General features: G+C 45.5%; 1 protein-coding gene across 2 annotated transcripts in view; it reads right to left on the minus strand.

Moving 5' to 3' along the window:
* Nucleotides 1-6,221: 6,221 nt before the first annotated feature.
* The window catches only part of EPM2A (EPM2A glucan phosphatase, laforin), a 54,143-nt gene continuing 42,538 nt past the window's right edge, over nucleotides 6,222-17,826 (minus strand). For both annotated transcript variants that reach the window (XM_084623489.1, XM_084623490.1), the window contains 2 exons: nucleotides 14,643-14,884; nucleotides 6,222-8,150 (listed from right to left, as the gene is read on the minus strand). In XM_084623489.1, the coding sequence (XP_084479615.1) occupies nucleotides 7,861-8,150; nucleotides 14,643-14,884 (532 nt within the window). In that variant the 3' untranslated portion in view covers nucleotides 6,222-7,860. The remainder of the gene's footprint in view (nucleotides 8,151-14,642; nucleotides 14,885-17,826) is intronic.

Here is a 17,826-nt window from a genome sequence, read left to right on the forward strand (position 1 = left end):
AGTTACTGTCCCCTCACATCCCTCGTCAAAAAAAAGCAAGTGTACTTTGAATAGGTATAAACAGGTTCCCAATGATCTTCCTTTCATGTGTCTTTCTCTCCTCTTTTGTCATCAAGTAAGCAGATTCATGGGAGGAGAGATGCTGAGGTTACTCTTTGCTTTTCTCATCTGTATTGATTTTCTGTAATAATGCCAGTGGATTTTTATTTATTTATCACAGACTTAAATAGGAAGAACTCAGTGTCTTGACAACAGCACATGGAGAACCAGTTTTGGAAGCAGCTTTTGGTGATTTGTCCCTATGCTTCACAGAGGTGATGTGCTTTAGCCTGGAGTGGGGGAGGGAACTAGGAAAAGGAGAGGATGACAGCTGCACATGGTGGTCCAGGTTCTGATCTCAGCAACAGTGGTATAACTCTGGAGTGGCACTGAAGACAATGAAAATACTCCAGATACATACCAGAGTCTCTGAGATCAGTATTTGATCCTTTATCTGGTGACCCTTGGAACAGCACTAATGTTAGGACTAGTCAGGAATGGAGAACAAAAGCCATGTTCACCACTGAAATAACATTTTTGATTTCAATGTCATACGCAGAAGCTCACAAATGGCATAGCTCAGCATTTTCCATAGTGTATTCTAGTCATGTTTCACATTATTTCTTCTCAGCAATCAAGACAAGACTAATCAAATTTTTCCTCTTTAAAATAATCATCTTGGCAAATTTTGTTAAATAGTTTGCCAGTTGTTGGTTTTTTTTTTTTTGTCTTGATGCAGCATTTCCTCACTCATCCAGTCTTTATGCTTTCAAACAGTAAACTGTGTAATAAGGGGAATGAAACTTCCAAAGCAAATAGAAATAATAGAGGTAAGCTGTATACTGAGGTCACACTGCTCTCACTCCCGGGAAGCAGACCATCTATTATCCCATCCACTGATCCTTTCACAAGGTTCCTATTCATTTCAAAACTGTCCAAGATTTTTGTCACTCTCCACAAACTCCTTGATCTCCCTCTGCTCCTCCTTCTTACTTTGCTTCCCCAGCATTAGCCACCTCTTCCTGGATCTTTTCATGTGACCTTGCACCATTGGAAGGTCATTTATTCTGCCCTGTCTGGAACACTGGAACACTCCCTCCCACTTAAGTCACATCTTCTCTTACTATTGCTATTAAATCTTCCTCTTTTATTAGTATATGCCTGATTCTCATTCTGCAGAATGTTTTGTCATATTGTGTAATAAAGCAATTCTAATTCTACAAACACAGTATGGTACCTATTTAATTTATTTATTGTTATCAATTCCTAAAGTTAGGCACCTAGATCCACAGCTAGGAAACTAAATAGGATGCTTGACTTTCAAAGATGCTGAGCACTCACAGCTCTCATTGATTTCACTAGTATTTGAAGGACACTTTGAACAATCCTCAGATGTGAAGTGCTATATGAGCCCCCAAGTATTATTACGAAGGAAAGACAAAAGAAACAGGAAAGACAAAAGAAACATGTGCCTGGTGATGCTTGAATCTGTTCCTTGTTTTGAACTGAAACAGCCTATTCCAGCTTGGAACATAAGACCTTTTCCGTAAAGTAGACGCACATTACAGAGCCAGAGAGTCGGGATTCTTAGGAACTAGGCCACAGGGTGTCTGTGGCTGCAATCAAGTTGGCAATATTTTGGTTTGTTTTGGTGGTTTTGGAGGGAAGGAGGGGATCCCTGTGATAGTTGAATCAATCACGTAGATCCTTAATATACCGTTAACTTTCAATTACAAGCTTCTTCTGTTAACACAGAGCCATGGTCTCAGTGGAGTCTTTACTGCCACTGTAGCTGGAGTCACTGATTCTCTCTCTCCACACAGCTATAAGCCCCAGGTGTGACTAGCATTATCATCATCCTTTTAGAGATAGGGTTGCTCAGGCACAGAAAAGTGAGGTGATTTGTCCAAGCTCATGCAGCAAGTCAATGACACAACAGCGAGCATCACCCATGTCTCTTGTTTTCCAGGCTGGGCCCCTGAATGCTGGAATACACTGGACCTCCCCCACCTTCATGCTCCTAAAATAGAGGTGGGCAAACTATGGCCCGTGGGCCACATCCGGCCTGCGGGACCCTCCTGCCCGGCCCCTGAGCTCCTGGCCCTGGAGGCTAGCCCTCCCCCACTGTCCCCCTTCCCCTACAGTCTCAGCACACTGCGCCACCGTGCCAGGCAGCACGGTAAGGGGGCAGGGAGCTGTGGGGGGTGGGTTAGAGGGCAGGGGAGTTGGGGGTGGTGGTCAGGGGTAGGGGTGTGGATGGGGCAGGGGTCCTGAGGGGGCAGTCAGGAAGGAGGGGGGGGTTGGATGGGGTGGGGTGGGGCAGTCAGGGGACAGGGAGAAGGGATGGTTGGATGGGCCAGGGGTCCCGGGGGGCAAGTCAGGAATGAGGGAGGGGGCTTGGATGGGGTGGCAGGGGGCAGTCAGGGGTAGGGGGTCCGGGAGTGGTCAGGGGAGAGAGAGCAGGGGGTGGTGGATGGTGTAGGAGTCCCGGGGGAAGCCATCAGGGGGTGAGAAGTGGGGGCCGGATAGGAGGCAGGGGCTGGGCCACGACTGGCTGTTTGAGGAGACACAGCCTCCCCTAACCAGCCCTCCATACAATTTTGGAAATCCGATGTGGCCCTCAGGCCAAAAAGTTTGCCCGCCCCTGTCCTAAAAGGACTAGTTTGCTTCTCTCCCTGGCACATCTCCTCCAACTATACAACATGCCCTCTGTGAACTTGGTCAGTTATCATAGAATATCAGGGTTGGAAGGGACCTCAGGAGGTCATCTAGTCCAACCCCCTGCTCAAAGCACTTTTTGCCCCAGATCCCGAAATGGCCCCCTCAAGGATTGACCTCACAACCCTGGGTTTAGCAGGCCAATGCTCAAACCACTGAACTATCCCTCCCACCCTAAATGCCAAAGGCAGATAGTACCTGTGCAAAATATGAAAATCATTCAACTTATAAATAAGTGACTTTGAAGCTACTGTTGCTTCAACTGCACTCTTCCACTCTAGCGCTCTGGCTTAATACATGGGGGTCCTTTCCCCAGTAACACTTGAGAGGCTGTGCTGTAGCAGCTCTGCAGAACAGCCATTTCTGTCTGACAACAAAGAGTGCAGCCAGCCACACACATTCTGATGTTTCCATTTGTTTAGGCATACGTTTGGAAGTGCCTTTCCCACCTACTTACCCTATTCTGAAACACAATCCCACACATCATGTTTAGGATCAAAACACCTATTCCTGGGGCTTGACTTTATTAAACAAGTAGATTTTAATGCTCAAAAAATCACCACTTGCAAAGTGCATTCACATCCAGCACCTACCATGCAGGGCATTGCTATTGACTTTTAAGATTTGCTTTCTGTGGCTAAACTTGAGAATAAAACTTGTTCAGAAGTAATACATATCATGACGATCGCACTGACAGTGATGTCAATGGGAGTTTTGCCATTGACATCAAGAGGAATGGGTTCAAGTAATCCCTTTATAAATACTATGCTCAAAACTATGCCCCCCAAAATAGTGCCTTTTCAAAACTATGCCCCCCAAAATAGAGGAGTACCAGAGAAAAGAAAAAAGAAAAACAAATTCCCTTAGCTGAATATGTTAAAAAATACAGTTCTGTTCATTTACCCATGAGAACAGAAATGCTGAGAGTTAGAAACTCTTACCCAAGTTTTGCTCTCAGCTACATGGATGCAATTCCTATTAAGCAGACTTTTGTCCATTTTCATTTTAAAGGCTGATATCTGCTTGCCAGATATGTGTTTTCTCTACAGTCCTTATGCTTTTACTTATATATTCATGATTTCCCATTACATAGCTCAGCTGTTTTTTTGATTAGTGGAATGGGGTTATTTTGCTTTAAATTCTACATTAGCTTTGAAACATCTCACTGCAATTTAGTGAGAAGGAATAAAAGGAGAGAGGAACAGAGGTTTTGTGGCAATTTTCTTTTTACTATATCAAATCAACAATTTTCCCAATTCCAGAACAGTAAAGTCAGTGTGTAATCCTGTAAAGTAGAGATGAAAAAACCCTACAGTGGTAGGTGCTAAAGTCCATTCTTTTGTCAGGGAAAGAGTATTCCCTACAGTACCTTTCCTAGTGCTTGTGCTTCTTCTGAGATTGGGTTTCTACCAGTTCCCTTGGCATTGTATTCCAGACACACAAAGGTCTCACATTTCCCAGCACCATGCACCACGAACATCACTGTTTTCCTGGGCACCTGGCTCCCACCAGGGGTTTTCTTGCATGAGGAGTGTGTGCAGGTTCTGATTGTAAGCTCTTGAGGGCAGGGACTGTGTTTCTTTGGTAACTTTTGCAGTACATAGAACACAGTTTGAAAAAACTAATGAGATGTTGAAACTAGATGTATTTGTTACGACTTAATTGCAGTAGCACCTAGAGGCCCCAGCCAAGATCACAGCCCCATTCTGAGCTATACAAACATAGAGTGATCCCCGAGGAGCTTACATTCTTAACAGGTAAGACAGACAAAGGGTGGCAAAGGAAGCAGCAGTAGGGAATTTATTTACCAGTGGTCACACAACCTGTCTGCAACAGAGCCAAGAATAGAATACAGAGCTCCTGACATCCAGTCCCCTATTCACTAGACCACGCTGCCTTGCTAATTAACTTTGTTAGTTAGTGTTCCCTATTTCTTCCTTGGTCACATTTTTTGGTCTCAGAAGGAAAGCTATTTGTGAAATCACAAAGCACAGGCACATTAAGCAAGTCCCTCTGAGGGGCTGAATGCCTCTTACAAAGATATTGAGGGGAGTTCAGAGCACTTGGGGTCTTGCAATATTTGGCCATAAGAATAAATATGTGTATTAGTATCTATCCTAATATTAATATTGAGATATCATTATTAACCTGAAGTTGTAAATGGCCCAGGTTCATTCAGCAAATTCCATTTGCTTCTTCAACTAAACTAGATAAAATAATATGAGGGCTTTATTTCTACCTGGGCATCAAATACTTGATGTGCCAATTCTAACTGACATCTGTTTTCCCCAATGATACCTTCCAGTGATGATGGCCTATATGAGCTTTTGCATTGGTTTTCCCTCTTTGTCTTTGTACACTACTTTGATTTATTTTGCCCACTTTAAAATAACTACTGCAGTTTATCAATTCTTAATTCCCTTCTTAGGAGTTATTCTCTTCTAAATATAGTCTAGCCATAAAGGTGTTACTATCAAGAGGAAATATACAAGCATATTAACAGCAGCAATGCCCTCATCCTTTCACCCAAATTGCATAAACAGTTTAGTTGTGGAAATGGCCGATGATCCAATCAGCACAAGAACACATTTCAAATTAGAATTTTAATAGGTAAGCATTAGATACAGGCTTATCATGTCATTATGCAGCTGGGAAAATGGAATATTTTGAAACCTTTGCTTTCTTGTTGCTGTAGCCTTTTGCAATGGGCTCTTTATTATTTAAATGTCTGGTGCTTACTAATTGCATTTGACAGGCAGGACTTTCAATTAGTGTTACCTAGTAGAGTGCCTTTCAATAAGGAGGCAGGAATCAGTGCTCTGGGGACAATATGACAACTGGGTATGTTACAGATTATGTACTGTGGGTCTACAACCCCGGGGAACTCTTCGTGCCATTTACTAGTACATTTTTGGCAGGCTGGTTTCATCTATCTAATCTATTTACATAATCCACCTACTATATGTCCCCATCACTACTGCATGTGAGTGTCTCATCAGTATTTAAAAATACTTGCCTGGGTCAGCAAGAGGTAGAGAATGGGTGGGGGAGCAGCAAAGAATTGACCCACTTCTCTTACTCACTGGACACCATAGCTAAGCCAGCATGGGTAGGTTGTAATTTACTGCTGGTATAGGCCAGTGGCAAATAACTACCTCCTAAGAGCAAATGAGAAGAAGAGGAGGAATTAGGAATCAGGTATGAGTTACTGCAATACGGTGTCTCCCCAGGGCTGTGCCTAAAGTCACATTCTAGCCTTAAGCGTATGCCCCTAGCTGAGTTGCATTATGGCATACTCTTGTGCTCCTTGAGTAGGATGGGCATCATCAACACCCTTTAGTTCACAAGGTCAGGCACATAGATAGAAAACCCATTCTTGTTCCAGTCAGACCACGGGAGACTAGAAATAAACAATTATGGTTCCAATGGCTACTGTCCGCTCTTAAGTACAAATAACAAACATGTGAGCAAAACTTATGGAAGTGTCATAAGGCTTTTATTTAACATTGGGCTATAGTTTCATCCTGTATCTAACTGGTGACATACATTATTTCAAAACAAAAATCTGAAATAAAGTGATGATCAAATACATACATTTAAAATAACTTCCAGTGGCTTCTTCACATCTGAGGGCATCTGAGGGGTAGAAGATAAAGCAAAATATATTATGATGGACATTCTCCGTGAACAGTGCCCAGCATATTGTAACAGTGAGATCGCTAACAAGTCTCCAGTGGTAGGATTTCCTTATAATTAAGGTCACATGTGTCTCTCAACACCTCTTTATCATGGAATAAATCTCTATATAGACAAATCGTTTTTCTAAAAATAACTGGAAAAGGGATTTAGCTCAGCCATCTGCCTCTAGAAATTAGTTTCTTAATTTTTGTGTCCTCAACAAGCAACTCTCCCACCCAATCAGACCCTCAGTGGAGGAATTTCTCCACTTCCTCCCCTCAAGGTCATGAGTTGCAGCACCTATTTTTGGCTGAGTGGGGCATGTTTGGACTCTGGAGCCTAGTGGTGTCCTTCCCAGTTTTAGCTAATGGGACAGCAATGTCTGAGCAGCAGTGGAAGCACTTGTCTTCCACAGGAGCAAGAGACAGCTGGTATTGCAGAACTTCCAGGCAACGCCAAATAGGGGAATGAGATGGACACTGCACCTGGGGACTCTAAACTGGGCAAGAGCCTGCATATAGGCTCACCAGGCCAGCTCCCATATCTTCTGCTTTAACTCAATTTTCTTTATTGTTATTTATCTTGCCAAGGCACCAAGAGGCCCTAATCAAGGATTGTGGCAGTGTTAGGCACTGTACAGACAAGGAAAACAAAAACAGTTCCTGCACCAGAAATCTTACAATCTAGGATAATCTAATAAACCAGGAGTTCTGCCTTGCAGTAGATTAAATATGTATAAGTGGAACTTTTCCCCACCTTTATGCACAGCATCTAGAGTACACTCAGCACCATAACAAAGTACAGCAGTAAATTTAACTAAATGACATTAACTATAAACCTAAACGAGAGAGAAAGGGCAGCTCTTGCCTAATTAATTGAATTTAACTTGCTGTTTGTTACAAAAACAGAACTGCAAAAATCAATTTCCTTCTTCTTTTTCTCAGTCAGACCATTTCATTATAAACGTCTTTGTAAACACACCAAAACAGAAGGCTCTACCTGAAATGGTCAAACAACCCTGACTACCCAAGCCAGAAAAAAACCAAAAACCACACTGTTGACTTTTATTTCTTTATATAGCACTTCTGAATTGCTCCACCTTCTTCTTACCACAGTCTTGCCATCTTGCATGGCTGTATCTTGTGATATTTGTCCCAGCTCCTGGAGTCACATGAGTATCTCACCTTTCACTTTGCAAAGTAAGTTCCTAGCCCTCCTGGTTGCAGTGAAAAGTTTGAAAACAAGAACCCCAAAGGCTAAAAAACAGAAGGCAAATAAAAATCAACTAAATTAATTATTGTTTTTAAAGCTCATGATTTCCCACACACTCTCTCTCTCACTCACACACGAATTTGGGGGGCCTGACTTATGAATTTTGAATGCTTGGGGTTGGCAACTCTGTGATGAATCTCTCCCCTCCTCCAATCAGCTTTTCAACCACAAAGGTTTGCATGAGCAGCGAAGAGGCCCAAATTTCTGATAGAAATCATCTTCGGCACGAACCAGAGCTTCCTCATCTATGTAGACAGCTGGTCTCCTGGAGGCCACAAAGTACTGCACTTTCCTCAGGTTCCATCCCATCACATACTTTAACCAGCCACAGATGGCGGCTGTGGACCTGCCCACACCAGCATTGCAATGCACGTAGACGATATGTCCATTCTCTAGCAGCCCGTGCAGGAGACAGACAGCCTGAGGCAACATCTGTATTCTTCCTAGGATTAAAAACAAGGCACATTCCCATGAACACAAGAAAGGGAGGATCACTGTTAACAATATGTTTCTCTATTCTGCTGTACTGTGAAGTCATAGTGGCAGGCAAAGAGAAATCTATTAAAGCTAGTTTCTCTTCTTCCTCTGGTAAGAGAATATAAATGTCTACATAGGTTTTCTGGACTGTCAGAAATTAAGTACTCTTTTGCACAGGCTAGGCCTAAGATTTCCAAAAGTGAATAGTGATTTTGGATGTCCACATTGAGATACCTTACAAAGGCTCAATTTTAAAAGGGTAGATGCGAAGCACTTCCTAAAAATCTGGCCTACATGTGAAACTGTAGTGTCAGTTTTCCCAAATGACCTTCAACCCTCACATTTTGCTAAGTAATAGTTCCAGGTAATACGAAAGTCCACATAACTTGGATCCAGGACCTATTTGGCAACAAATGGTGATCTGCACTAAAATGTGTGTAATAAATCAGTGGTTCTCAACCTTTCTAGACTACTGTATCCCTTTTAGGAGTCTGATTTGTCTTGCGTACCCCAAGTTTCACCTCACTTAAAAACTACTTGCTTACAAAATCAGACAAAAATACAGAAGTGGCACAGCACACTATTACTGAAAAATTGCTTACTTTCTCATTTTACCATATAATTATAAAATAAATTGATTGGAATATAAATATTGTACTTACATTTCAGTGTGATACTTGCGCCTGATCTTCATTTGTGAGCCTTGTCTGAAGCCCGAGCCCCACCACCCCGGGCTGATGCAGGTAACTTAGCTTTGTGGGGGCCCCCTGTGGCCTGGAACCCCAGGCAATTGCCTTGTTTGCCACCTCCCTAATGCTGGCCCTGCACCTGCACCACCCCCATACCTGTCCCGTGCCCCCCTGGGGGTTGCAACCCCCAGGTTGAGAAACACTGATCTAGATGAGTTGAGTACCCCCTGGAAGACCTCTGCATACCCACAGAGATATACATACCCTGGTTGTGAACCACCAAAGATTACTTTTATATGGCCCACTGTCCCATACAGACTGAGTTGAGACAACCAATTTTATTTCACAGACCACCATAGATTATGTTAAAACAGTGGAGCCAGAAGTGAAATGCTTTAGTCATACAGTGTTTGCGAAGCCATCCAGATTCTCTTTCATTTCATGTCTCATACAAAGAATAATAAAAAAAAAAAGCAACTTATATGAGAAGTATAAATGTTTCAACCAATTTAGAGGCAGAATCGGTCCACAGAGGCATAAGGAAAATAGGTACTAACTTGATTTATGTAATAGTAGGGTTACTTTAGATGAAATATACTTTAATTAATGTATTCAATTAATTCATTGTCAAATTGAATTCAGTGCCAAAGATGGTGTTTGTCATCAGTTCAGATATGGAGGCTGTATAGTATTTAATCTGAACACTGTTTCCTCCCCGCAAAAATCAACTTTTAACTGACCTATAAATGTATTCTTATATTTCCAATTTAAAACAAGAATATGGAAAGAACACTTCACATTTTATCCAAAACGATGGGGACAAGAGCATCTCCATAAACCCATGTCTCAGTCTCAATTTTAGAAATGTGCAAAATTAGCAGCTGCGGTAAATTAAGCCTTCCCAAGTCTCTCCTATGAAAATGCTATATTTTGCCATCATAGTACATTAGCAATCTATTGGAACATTCTGTGTAGAGCACAGACATACCTTTCATATCATGTTCAATTCTGAACATTAAGTAACAAAGAAATCCTCCTAATCACACACCTCTCTCTACTTATATGTTTTTAGGGCCTATAAATGGCAAAACTTCTACTGGCAAATTAGAGTGTATGCGGGCGGGGGAGGGGGTGGATTTGGTACTGCTGGAACCATGAGCTTCTCATGACCCATTTTCTTCAATTATGTGCATATGCTGGTGTGACGAAGTGGGCCTGTTCTTAATGTTTCCTCCGAATATTGTGGGGGTGCCTCAGTTTCCCCTATGCAGTTCTTAAGTATCTAGGTGGTGGGGTAAGGGTGTATGATCATTGCAGAGCCCTAGAGGGCAGGTGTGTGCAGGGGTCTGGACACAGAGAATGGCTGACACCCTGTTTCCTGGCAACTGATGGCCTGGGCCCTTCCCCCCCTGCAAGGTGAGAGCTGAAGGGTTGGAGAACAAAGGAATCAGGTGACCACCTGGCCCGGGAAAGGAACAAAGCCCAGAGGAGGAGGGGCTGGAGGGAGTTTCAGTTGGGGCCTGGCTGGGACATGGAGTGAAGTGCAGACGTGGTCGTCTGGCTCACTGCCCCCCAAAATGGACCCAGCTGAGGGGTCCCGTTCTCTGCACCTGCAAGCTCTGTTTTAGACCATGTTCCTGTCGTCTAATAAAGCTTCTGTTTTACTGGCTGGCTGAGAGTCCCGTCTGTCTGCGAAGTTGGGGTGCAGGACCCTCTGGCTTCCCCAGGAGCCCCGCCTGAGCGGACTCGCTGGGGGAAGCGCACGGAGGGGCAGAGGATGCTGAAGGCTCCAAGGTCAGACCCAGGAAGGTGGAAGCTGTGTGAGCTGTGTGTCCTGAAGACAGGCTGCTCACAGAAAGGCGACTGCCCCAGAGTCCTGACTGGCTTCATGGGGAGCAGCTCCAGAGCATCGCCCAGGGACTCCGTGACAACTGGTGGCAGCGGTGGGATGTACTGCACCCCGTGGATGGCACTTCCTGCAGTAAGTGACTGGGAGCAGTAACACGAAGGGGGATTGCCGAGGACCAGGCATGCTGAAGGCTCAGAGAGGAGCGGTTTCGGGGGGCGGTTAACCCCTGGGAGTGTGTGACCAGCGAGAAGGACTGTGCAGTAATGGGGTCCCCCTAGGGACTGCAGTGAGCACTCTCAGGGGCGGAGGAGCCTGCGGCTTGGCCCGGGGAGAGAGAAGGACTTTTGCAGTAACAGGGTTCCCCTGGGGATTGCAGCGAGCAGTCCAAGGGGCGGAGGAGTCTGCAGCTCGACCCTGGCAAAGAGGTGGTGACCTCGAGAAGGGCTGGCACACTAGGGGTTCTCCCTGGAAACCGTGGGGAGCTGAGAACACACGGGCCTGTGAGTCCACAACAACTTGGGAGGAGCAGAGTGATGGCCTGTCCCCGTCTCCTTAAGAAGGACATTGTAACCCTGTGCAGAAAGAGAGGGTTGAGCGTTGGAAAGTTCACCAAACCAGAGTTAATCGAGCAGCTGGAGTGGGAGCCAGGCATCGCCAAGACTCCTGTCCCCGACCAGACAGGGGTCTTCACGATCGGGTTCCCCATCGGGGGATCGAGACGGACGGGATTGGAGCTGAGTCCGAGAGAGCAAGAGGACCGTGGGAGACAGCGAGAGCCCGAGAAAGAGCTGCAGAAGCAGCAGCAGCATGAACTGGCGGTGGGGGAGTGGAGAGGCCTAGGGGACCTCCCCGGGGTGAGTGGGGATAGACCCCGGGGGGCCAGTTCCGCAGGGAACCTCGAGACTAAATTGCTGCCCCTGGTTAAGGAGGGGGGGGTGTGGATGCCCACCTCACTGCCTTTGGGCAGGCTGGCGATTTGAACCAAGGGGACCCTGCGGAAAAGCCCCGGTGTCTAGCTCCCTTGCTGGGTCCCAAGGCCACAGACTCCATCAGCCAGATGGGTGGGGAGGTGGACAGGCTCCCACTCCTGACCCCAACCTATATGTCTGTGTGGAGTTTCCTGGGGCCAGGCCCCTCAGACCCCCAGTGGGAGCGGAAGGTGATGGTCAATGGGGAGACATTCCTGGGGTGGCGAGATCCTGGGACAGAGAGAACTGTTGTCAGGCCCTGGGTGGTGCAGCCTCAGATGCTGAGGGGCTGTGTGAGCTGGGTGAGGGTCCCAGGGACGAAGCCCCTCGCCTTCCCTATGGCCCAGAACCCTGTGCAGACCCAGGAGGAGTGGGGCTGGCTGGTCGTTGGGGTTCTCCAGGACACCAGCTGCGAGACCCTGTTGTGGGGTGACTGTGTCTCTTTGGGACAGGATCCAGGCCCTGTTCCTGTAACCGCGAAGGGTTTGAATTTGAATCCAGGGAACCAATCGGTGGAGAGGGAATGGTCAGTGAAAATGCAGATGACCTGGCTGGCAGCAGGGAGGAGCCGCTAGGCTCAGGCTACCTGCCTGCCTGTAACCAGACCCCTGGGGCTGGGTGGGACAGAGAGATGCTCCCTGCCCCCTTGCACACCAGAGCGGGGACTCTCGCTGGCTCTGATGCATTGAGGAAAGCAGTGGCCTGCCCCACTAGGACAGCAAGGGCAGCGCTGAGCACAGTGGGAGCTGAGACCCCAGCTGAGTGGGGGGAGACACAGGCAGGGCAGGGGATCTGTGGGGATGGCAAGGTGCTTGGTAAGGAAAGTTTGGATGAGCCTAGGCAGCCTTGTGATCTGATGGCTTTGTCCAGTCAGCAGGGTGGGAAGGCGAGGAGGGCCCTTAACCAAGAGAGCCCGAATTGCAGCCCTCCAGACTGGAGCACTCGGAGAAAACCCAATCCCAGTTTGACCCCCTGGGGTTTTGGGGTGGCCAAAGGGCATGGGCTGCAGAAACCTTACCACATGCAGCCTGCTAGTGCTATCGACCACCCCCGACCTAAGGGAGGGCGTGAAACTGGAAGGGCCTGGTGTAACTCCTACCAAGGAATGGGAGAGATGCTGGGGCATCCATGGGAACATTGGTGGCTTCGAACTTCCCCAGGTCACCGGGTAAAGTGACCCCGCTCAGTTCGATCTCGAAGGGGGGAGAGATGTGACGAAGTGGGCCTGTTCTTAATGTTTCCTCCGAATATTGTGGGGGTGCCTCAGTTTCCCCTATGCAGTTCTTAAGTATCTAGGTGGTGGGGTAAGGGTGTATGATCATTGCAGAGCCCTAGAGGGCAGGTGTGTGCAGGGGTCTGGACACAGAGAATGGCCGACACCCTGTTTCCTGGCAACTGATGGCTTGGGCCCTTCCCCCCCTGCAAGGTGAGAGCTGAAGGGTTGGAGAACAAAGGAATCAGGTGACCACCTGGCCCGGGAAAGGAACAAAGCCCAGAGGAGGAGGGGCTGGAGGGAGTTTCAGTTGGGGCCTGGCTGGGACATGGAGTGAAGTGCAGACGTGGTCGTCTGGCTCACTGCCCCCCCAAAATGGACCCAGCTGAGGGGTCCCGTTCTCTGCACCTGCAAGCTCTGTTTTAGACCATGTTCCTGTCATCTAATAAAGCTTCTGTTTTACTGGCTGGCTGAGAGTCCCGTCTGTCTGCGAAGTTGGGGTGCAGGACCCTCTGGCTTCCCCAGGAGCCCCGCCTGAGCGGACTCGCTGGGGGAAGCGCACGGAGGGGCAGAGGATGCTGAAGGCTCCAAGGTCAGACCCAGGAAGGTGGAAGCTGTGTGAGCTGTGTGTCCTGAAGACAGGCTGCTCACAGAAAGGCGACTGCCCCAGAGTCCTGACTGGCTTCATGGGGAGCAGCTCCAGAGCATCGCCCAGGGACTCCGTGACAACTGCTGGCATCTCCTATAGCCCTCTGTTGAGGGTCACTAGGTCTTTAGGCAAGGAGGACTAGATGGGATTTCCTTTGAAACTCATCAACATTGCCCTTTAATTTCTATCAAGCACATGGTTATGCAATGCAAAACAATCTTTTCCCCTCAAGGGTTGAGAAATCCCAGTCCCTATCAGTCCAAGGAGTGAGACTGCAAGAATCAAACCCTCGCTCTTCCCCCTGGCATAGCTGAGCATTAACACAAAGCCAATCCATATTTTTTATTTCATTTTTCTTCCAAGTCTCCTGCCTCTCTTGATGCATATAACTGACATGACAGTTCTCTCTCTGTGACACCAATATTTCACTATAATTAAAAATTATCCTATATATTTTCCAGTATTGCAAACCACTCAAGTTTTCCAACCTCCTGCTTATCCATGGTTTCTTATCACTTAATCTATTTTTTAATCAATGTACCAAGGATTGTAACAGCCAAATAACATATCCTAATTTACGTTACAATTTGGCGTGCTATGCGTATCCTATATGATTACAAATTATTATATGTGACAATACAGTGGCTCAATAGACTGGCACACAACTGCAAAGAGAGTGGTGTACTAAGGGAACCAGAGTAGGTTACTTAGCACTGCTTATTTGGTTAAAACCAGCAGTTATGGCAATTTCATTTTCTTGATGTGCAAGCCAATGGTCATCAACCTGATGAATTTGCATTCTCACTAAATCAGTGCTGAAAGAAAAGGTTTTCAAACAGTCACCAATTTTCGGAGGGGATGGGGATATACCGAGAGAGGAAGATATAGATCAGAAATCGTTTGGATGACCTCTCTGCATATGACAAAGTGTACAGAATTCATTAGGGACAACACAGCAAAGTTACCAATTACAATTACAGTAATAATAAACAAAAGTTATTCAGAAAACAACAACACTAAAGCAATGTCATCATGTCATTGAGAGGTTTTGCTATTATTTATCCAGTTGTAAGACAGGTCTGAACATTACCTTCAGTGCTCATGTCTGGGGTTGGCATCCAGACATAAGCGAGACCTTCCTCTTTATACAGTTTCATAAGCACCTCTGGGCTCATGGGTTCTGGATAGCGGTTACAGCCCCAGGAATTCTGAACAACATCCCACTCGGTCTGGAAGTTCATTACAGCCGTAACACCCAATTCGTGTTTTAGCTTGATGGTCACATGCTCCACGTGCCGAGGGCAACTTCCCAGCCAGATGTTTGGCAGAATCCTAGCATTGAAAAAAATTGTAGCGTAGCTCATTAAGCACTTTCAACAAAAGAACTCCCCCACCCCTGCACAAAACTCACATTTTCTGTCAGCTGAAAAGGCATTCCGGTTCAAAACATCAGCACGTGAGATACATTGTTAAACACACCCGTTTTGTGTCCGGTGATAAACAGCTTCTCGTTTCATTACCATTTAACCAGTAATGTACTTTAAGAACCGAACTCTAAACCCAGTGCACGCAGCCAAATTCACTTCACCTGTGTAGACTGCAACCCTAGCAAAACCATGGCCTAATTAGCAGCACAGGTCTCAAAGACACCACTCATTCAATCCTGCAGCTGAAGCTTACTAGCAGCGTTGATGAGAATAAGGGAGCTCAGAAGACTCACACAATCTCTATGCAGAAAGAAACCCAACAGGCTCACAAAATTCAGATGTTACAGTAACAAATTGTAAGCCATATAACTATTGTTGTTTTATAGCTACTGCCATCGCAGCGGGCAAATCAGATCAGGTTAAGTCACCACCAGCCTAAGCCATATTTTCTGTGGTCGTCAAAAGAGTTTGGATTACTTCGTCCCCACATGCCTCTGCAATTCTGGAGTCCAGGCAGGACCAGCTACAGAAATGTGAACTATGTTTGGGCTCCCTGGAAGAACCAGAAGAACCTCAAGAGGATTGGATAATTTGTATAAATAGCCACACGTTTTGGTACTTAGACAAACCAAACCTCCAAACCTTCTGTGGTTTTCCCATCTCTAATGATCATAAAAACTATTATATGCCTTAGCAAGCTTTGGTACATAAACAAACTGAAACACAGAAGTGGGTGCCTAATTTACACATGTAATTAATGTGATTGCATTCCCAATAGAGTATTTACATGTTTAAATCATCAGCTACACATCTACCTGGCCTCTGGCACATACAAATATCCTATTTGCACAGGCAGTTACAGTAACCACACATGCAAAATAGGCACACAGTTGCACATGTAATTTTGCAAATCAGGCCCTTAATTATTCACAGGAAAAAATATGGCATCTTTAAGAGTCAGCTTCCATGACTCCTTTCAATCTATGATGAAAGTAAGTGTAGCCCACTGTGAGTGTGTGTTACAAGTCCCACTTTGCACCAATCCACAGCAGATATGAATGGTTACAGCTCCCACCTAGAGAGCCTTGGCCCTTTAGTTCAAGCTATAGCCACTCATGCTTTCAGCTCTGGTTTCATCCCCAGTGTGTTGGCCAAGACAGCAGCTGTCACATAAGTACTTCAAAAATGAAATAGGCCAAGGATGTACTGCCCACAGCTTTTTGCAAATTCTAAGCATTTGGGGTCAGACTGTGGAGTCCTTGCTCCCCCAAAGAGCATATATTCACATGAGTAGTCTCATTAAATTCTAATGTGAATACCCCCCAGCCCCTAAATTTGATGGTGCTACCCTCAGGAATAAATGGTCACTAATAGGAGTAAAGGCTCTGCAAATGGACTTTTGATCATGATTACATCCATCAGACTAGCCAAATTCAGTGTCAGCAGTTTGTTTTCCTTATAATTGTATTGTGCTAGCACCCACAATATGCTAGGTACCCATTAAACACATGGGAACATACAATCCCTGCCTTGAAGAGGTTACAATCAAGGCACCTCTCTTAATATGAAGATGAAGAGTGTGATTTTAAAATTCTGTATTTACAGCAGGGCCCCATCTCCCCAGTTTACAGAGAACTAATAAAAACGGTTCATTGGGGCACATTTATTAGGCAGGTTTCAGAGTGGTACCCGTGTTAGTCTATACCAGCAAAAAAAAAAAAAACGAGGAGTACTTGTGGCACCTTAGAGACTAACAAATTTATTTGGGCATAAGCTTTGGTGGGCTAAAACCCACTTCATCAGATGCATGCAGTGGAAAATACAGTAGGAATATATATACACACAGAGAACATGAAAAAAGTGGGGGTTGCCATACCAACTGTAACAAGACTAATCAATTAAGGTGGGCTATTATCAGCTGGAGAAAAAAAACTTTTGTAGTGATAATTAGGATGGCCCATTTCAAACAGTTGACAAGAAGGTGTGAGTAACAGTAGGGGGAAAATTAGCATGGGGAAATAGTTTTTACTTTGTGTAATGACCCATTCACTCCCAGTCAATGCCCCTCTGCCATGTACATTGGCCAAACCAGACAATCTCTACGCAAAAGAATAAATGGACACAAATCAGATGTCAAAAATTATAACACTCAAAAACCAGTCAGAGAACACTTCAACCTCCCTGGTCACTCATTTCAGACCTAAAAGTTGCAATTTTCCAACAAAAAAAACTTCAAAAACAGACTCCAACAAGAAACTGCAGAATTGGAATTAATTTGCAAACTGGACACCATTAAATTCGGCTTGAATAAAGACTGGGAGTGGATGGGTCATTACACAAAGTAAAAACTATTTCCCCATGCTAATTTTCCCCCTACTGTTACTCACGCCTTCTTGTCAACTGTTTGAAATGGGCCATCCTGATTATCACTACAAAAGTTTTCATTTCTCCTGCCGATAATAGCCCACCTTAATTGATTAGTCTCGGTACAGTTGGTATGGCAACACCCATGGTCAGGATTACAGTCCCTTAATTTCTAAAACTACACAAACCTACCATAGTCACTGCTACACCACCCCACCTTCCACTCACATAAGAGATATTGTATAGAAAAGGCGGCCTGGTCAGGACTTGCTTACACATTCAAGATCTGCCACTATCATCATGGCCCCTTAGGGCCCTTGGTTATCAGTATAAATTAAAGCAGCTAATTTTCACTGAGGACCAGATCAGTGCCTGGATGACCCCACGATTGGGAGAGCAAAACAGTGGTTTAATGCCACCTCTGTGGCTCCTCTCCCTATACCAAGCTGTGCTGAGTGCCCGTTGGCCACAGCGTTTCATGGT

Source organism: Lepidochelys olivacea, assembly GCF_965140295.1.
Source record: "Lepidochelys olivacea isolate rLepOli2 genome assembly, chromosome: 3".
NCBI lineage: Eukaryota > Metazoa > Chordata > Testudines > Cheloniidae > Lepidochelys > Lepidochelys olivacea.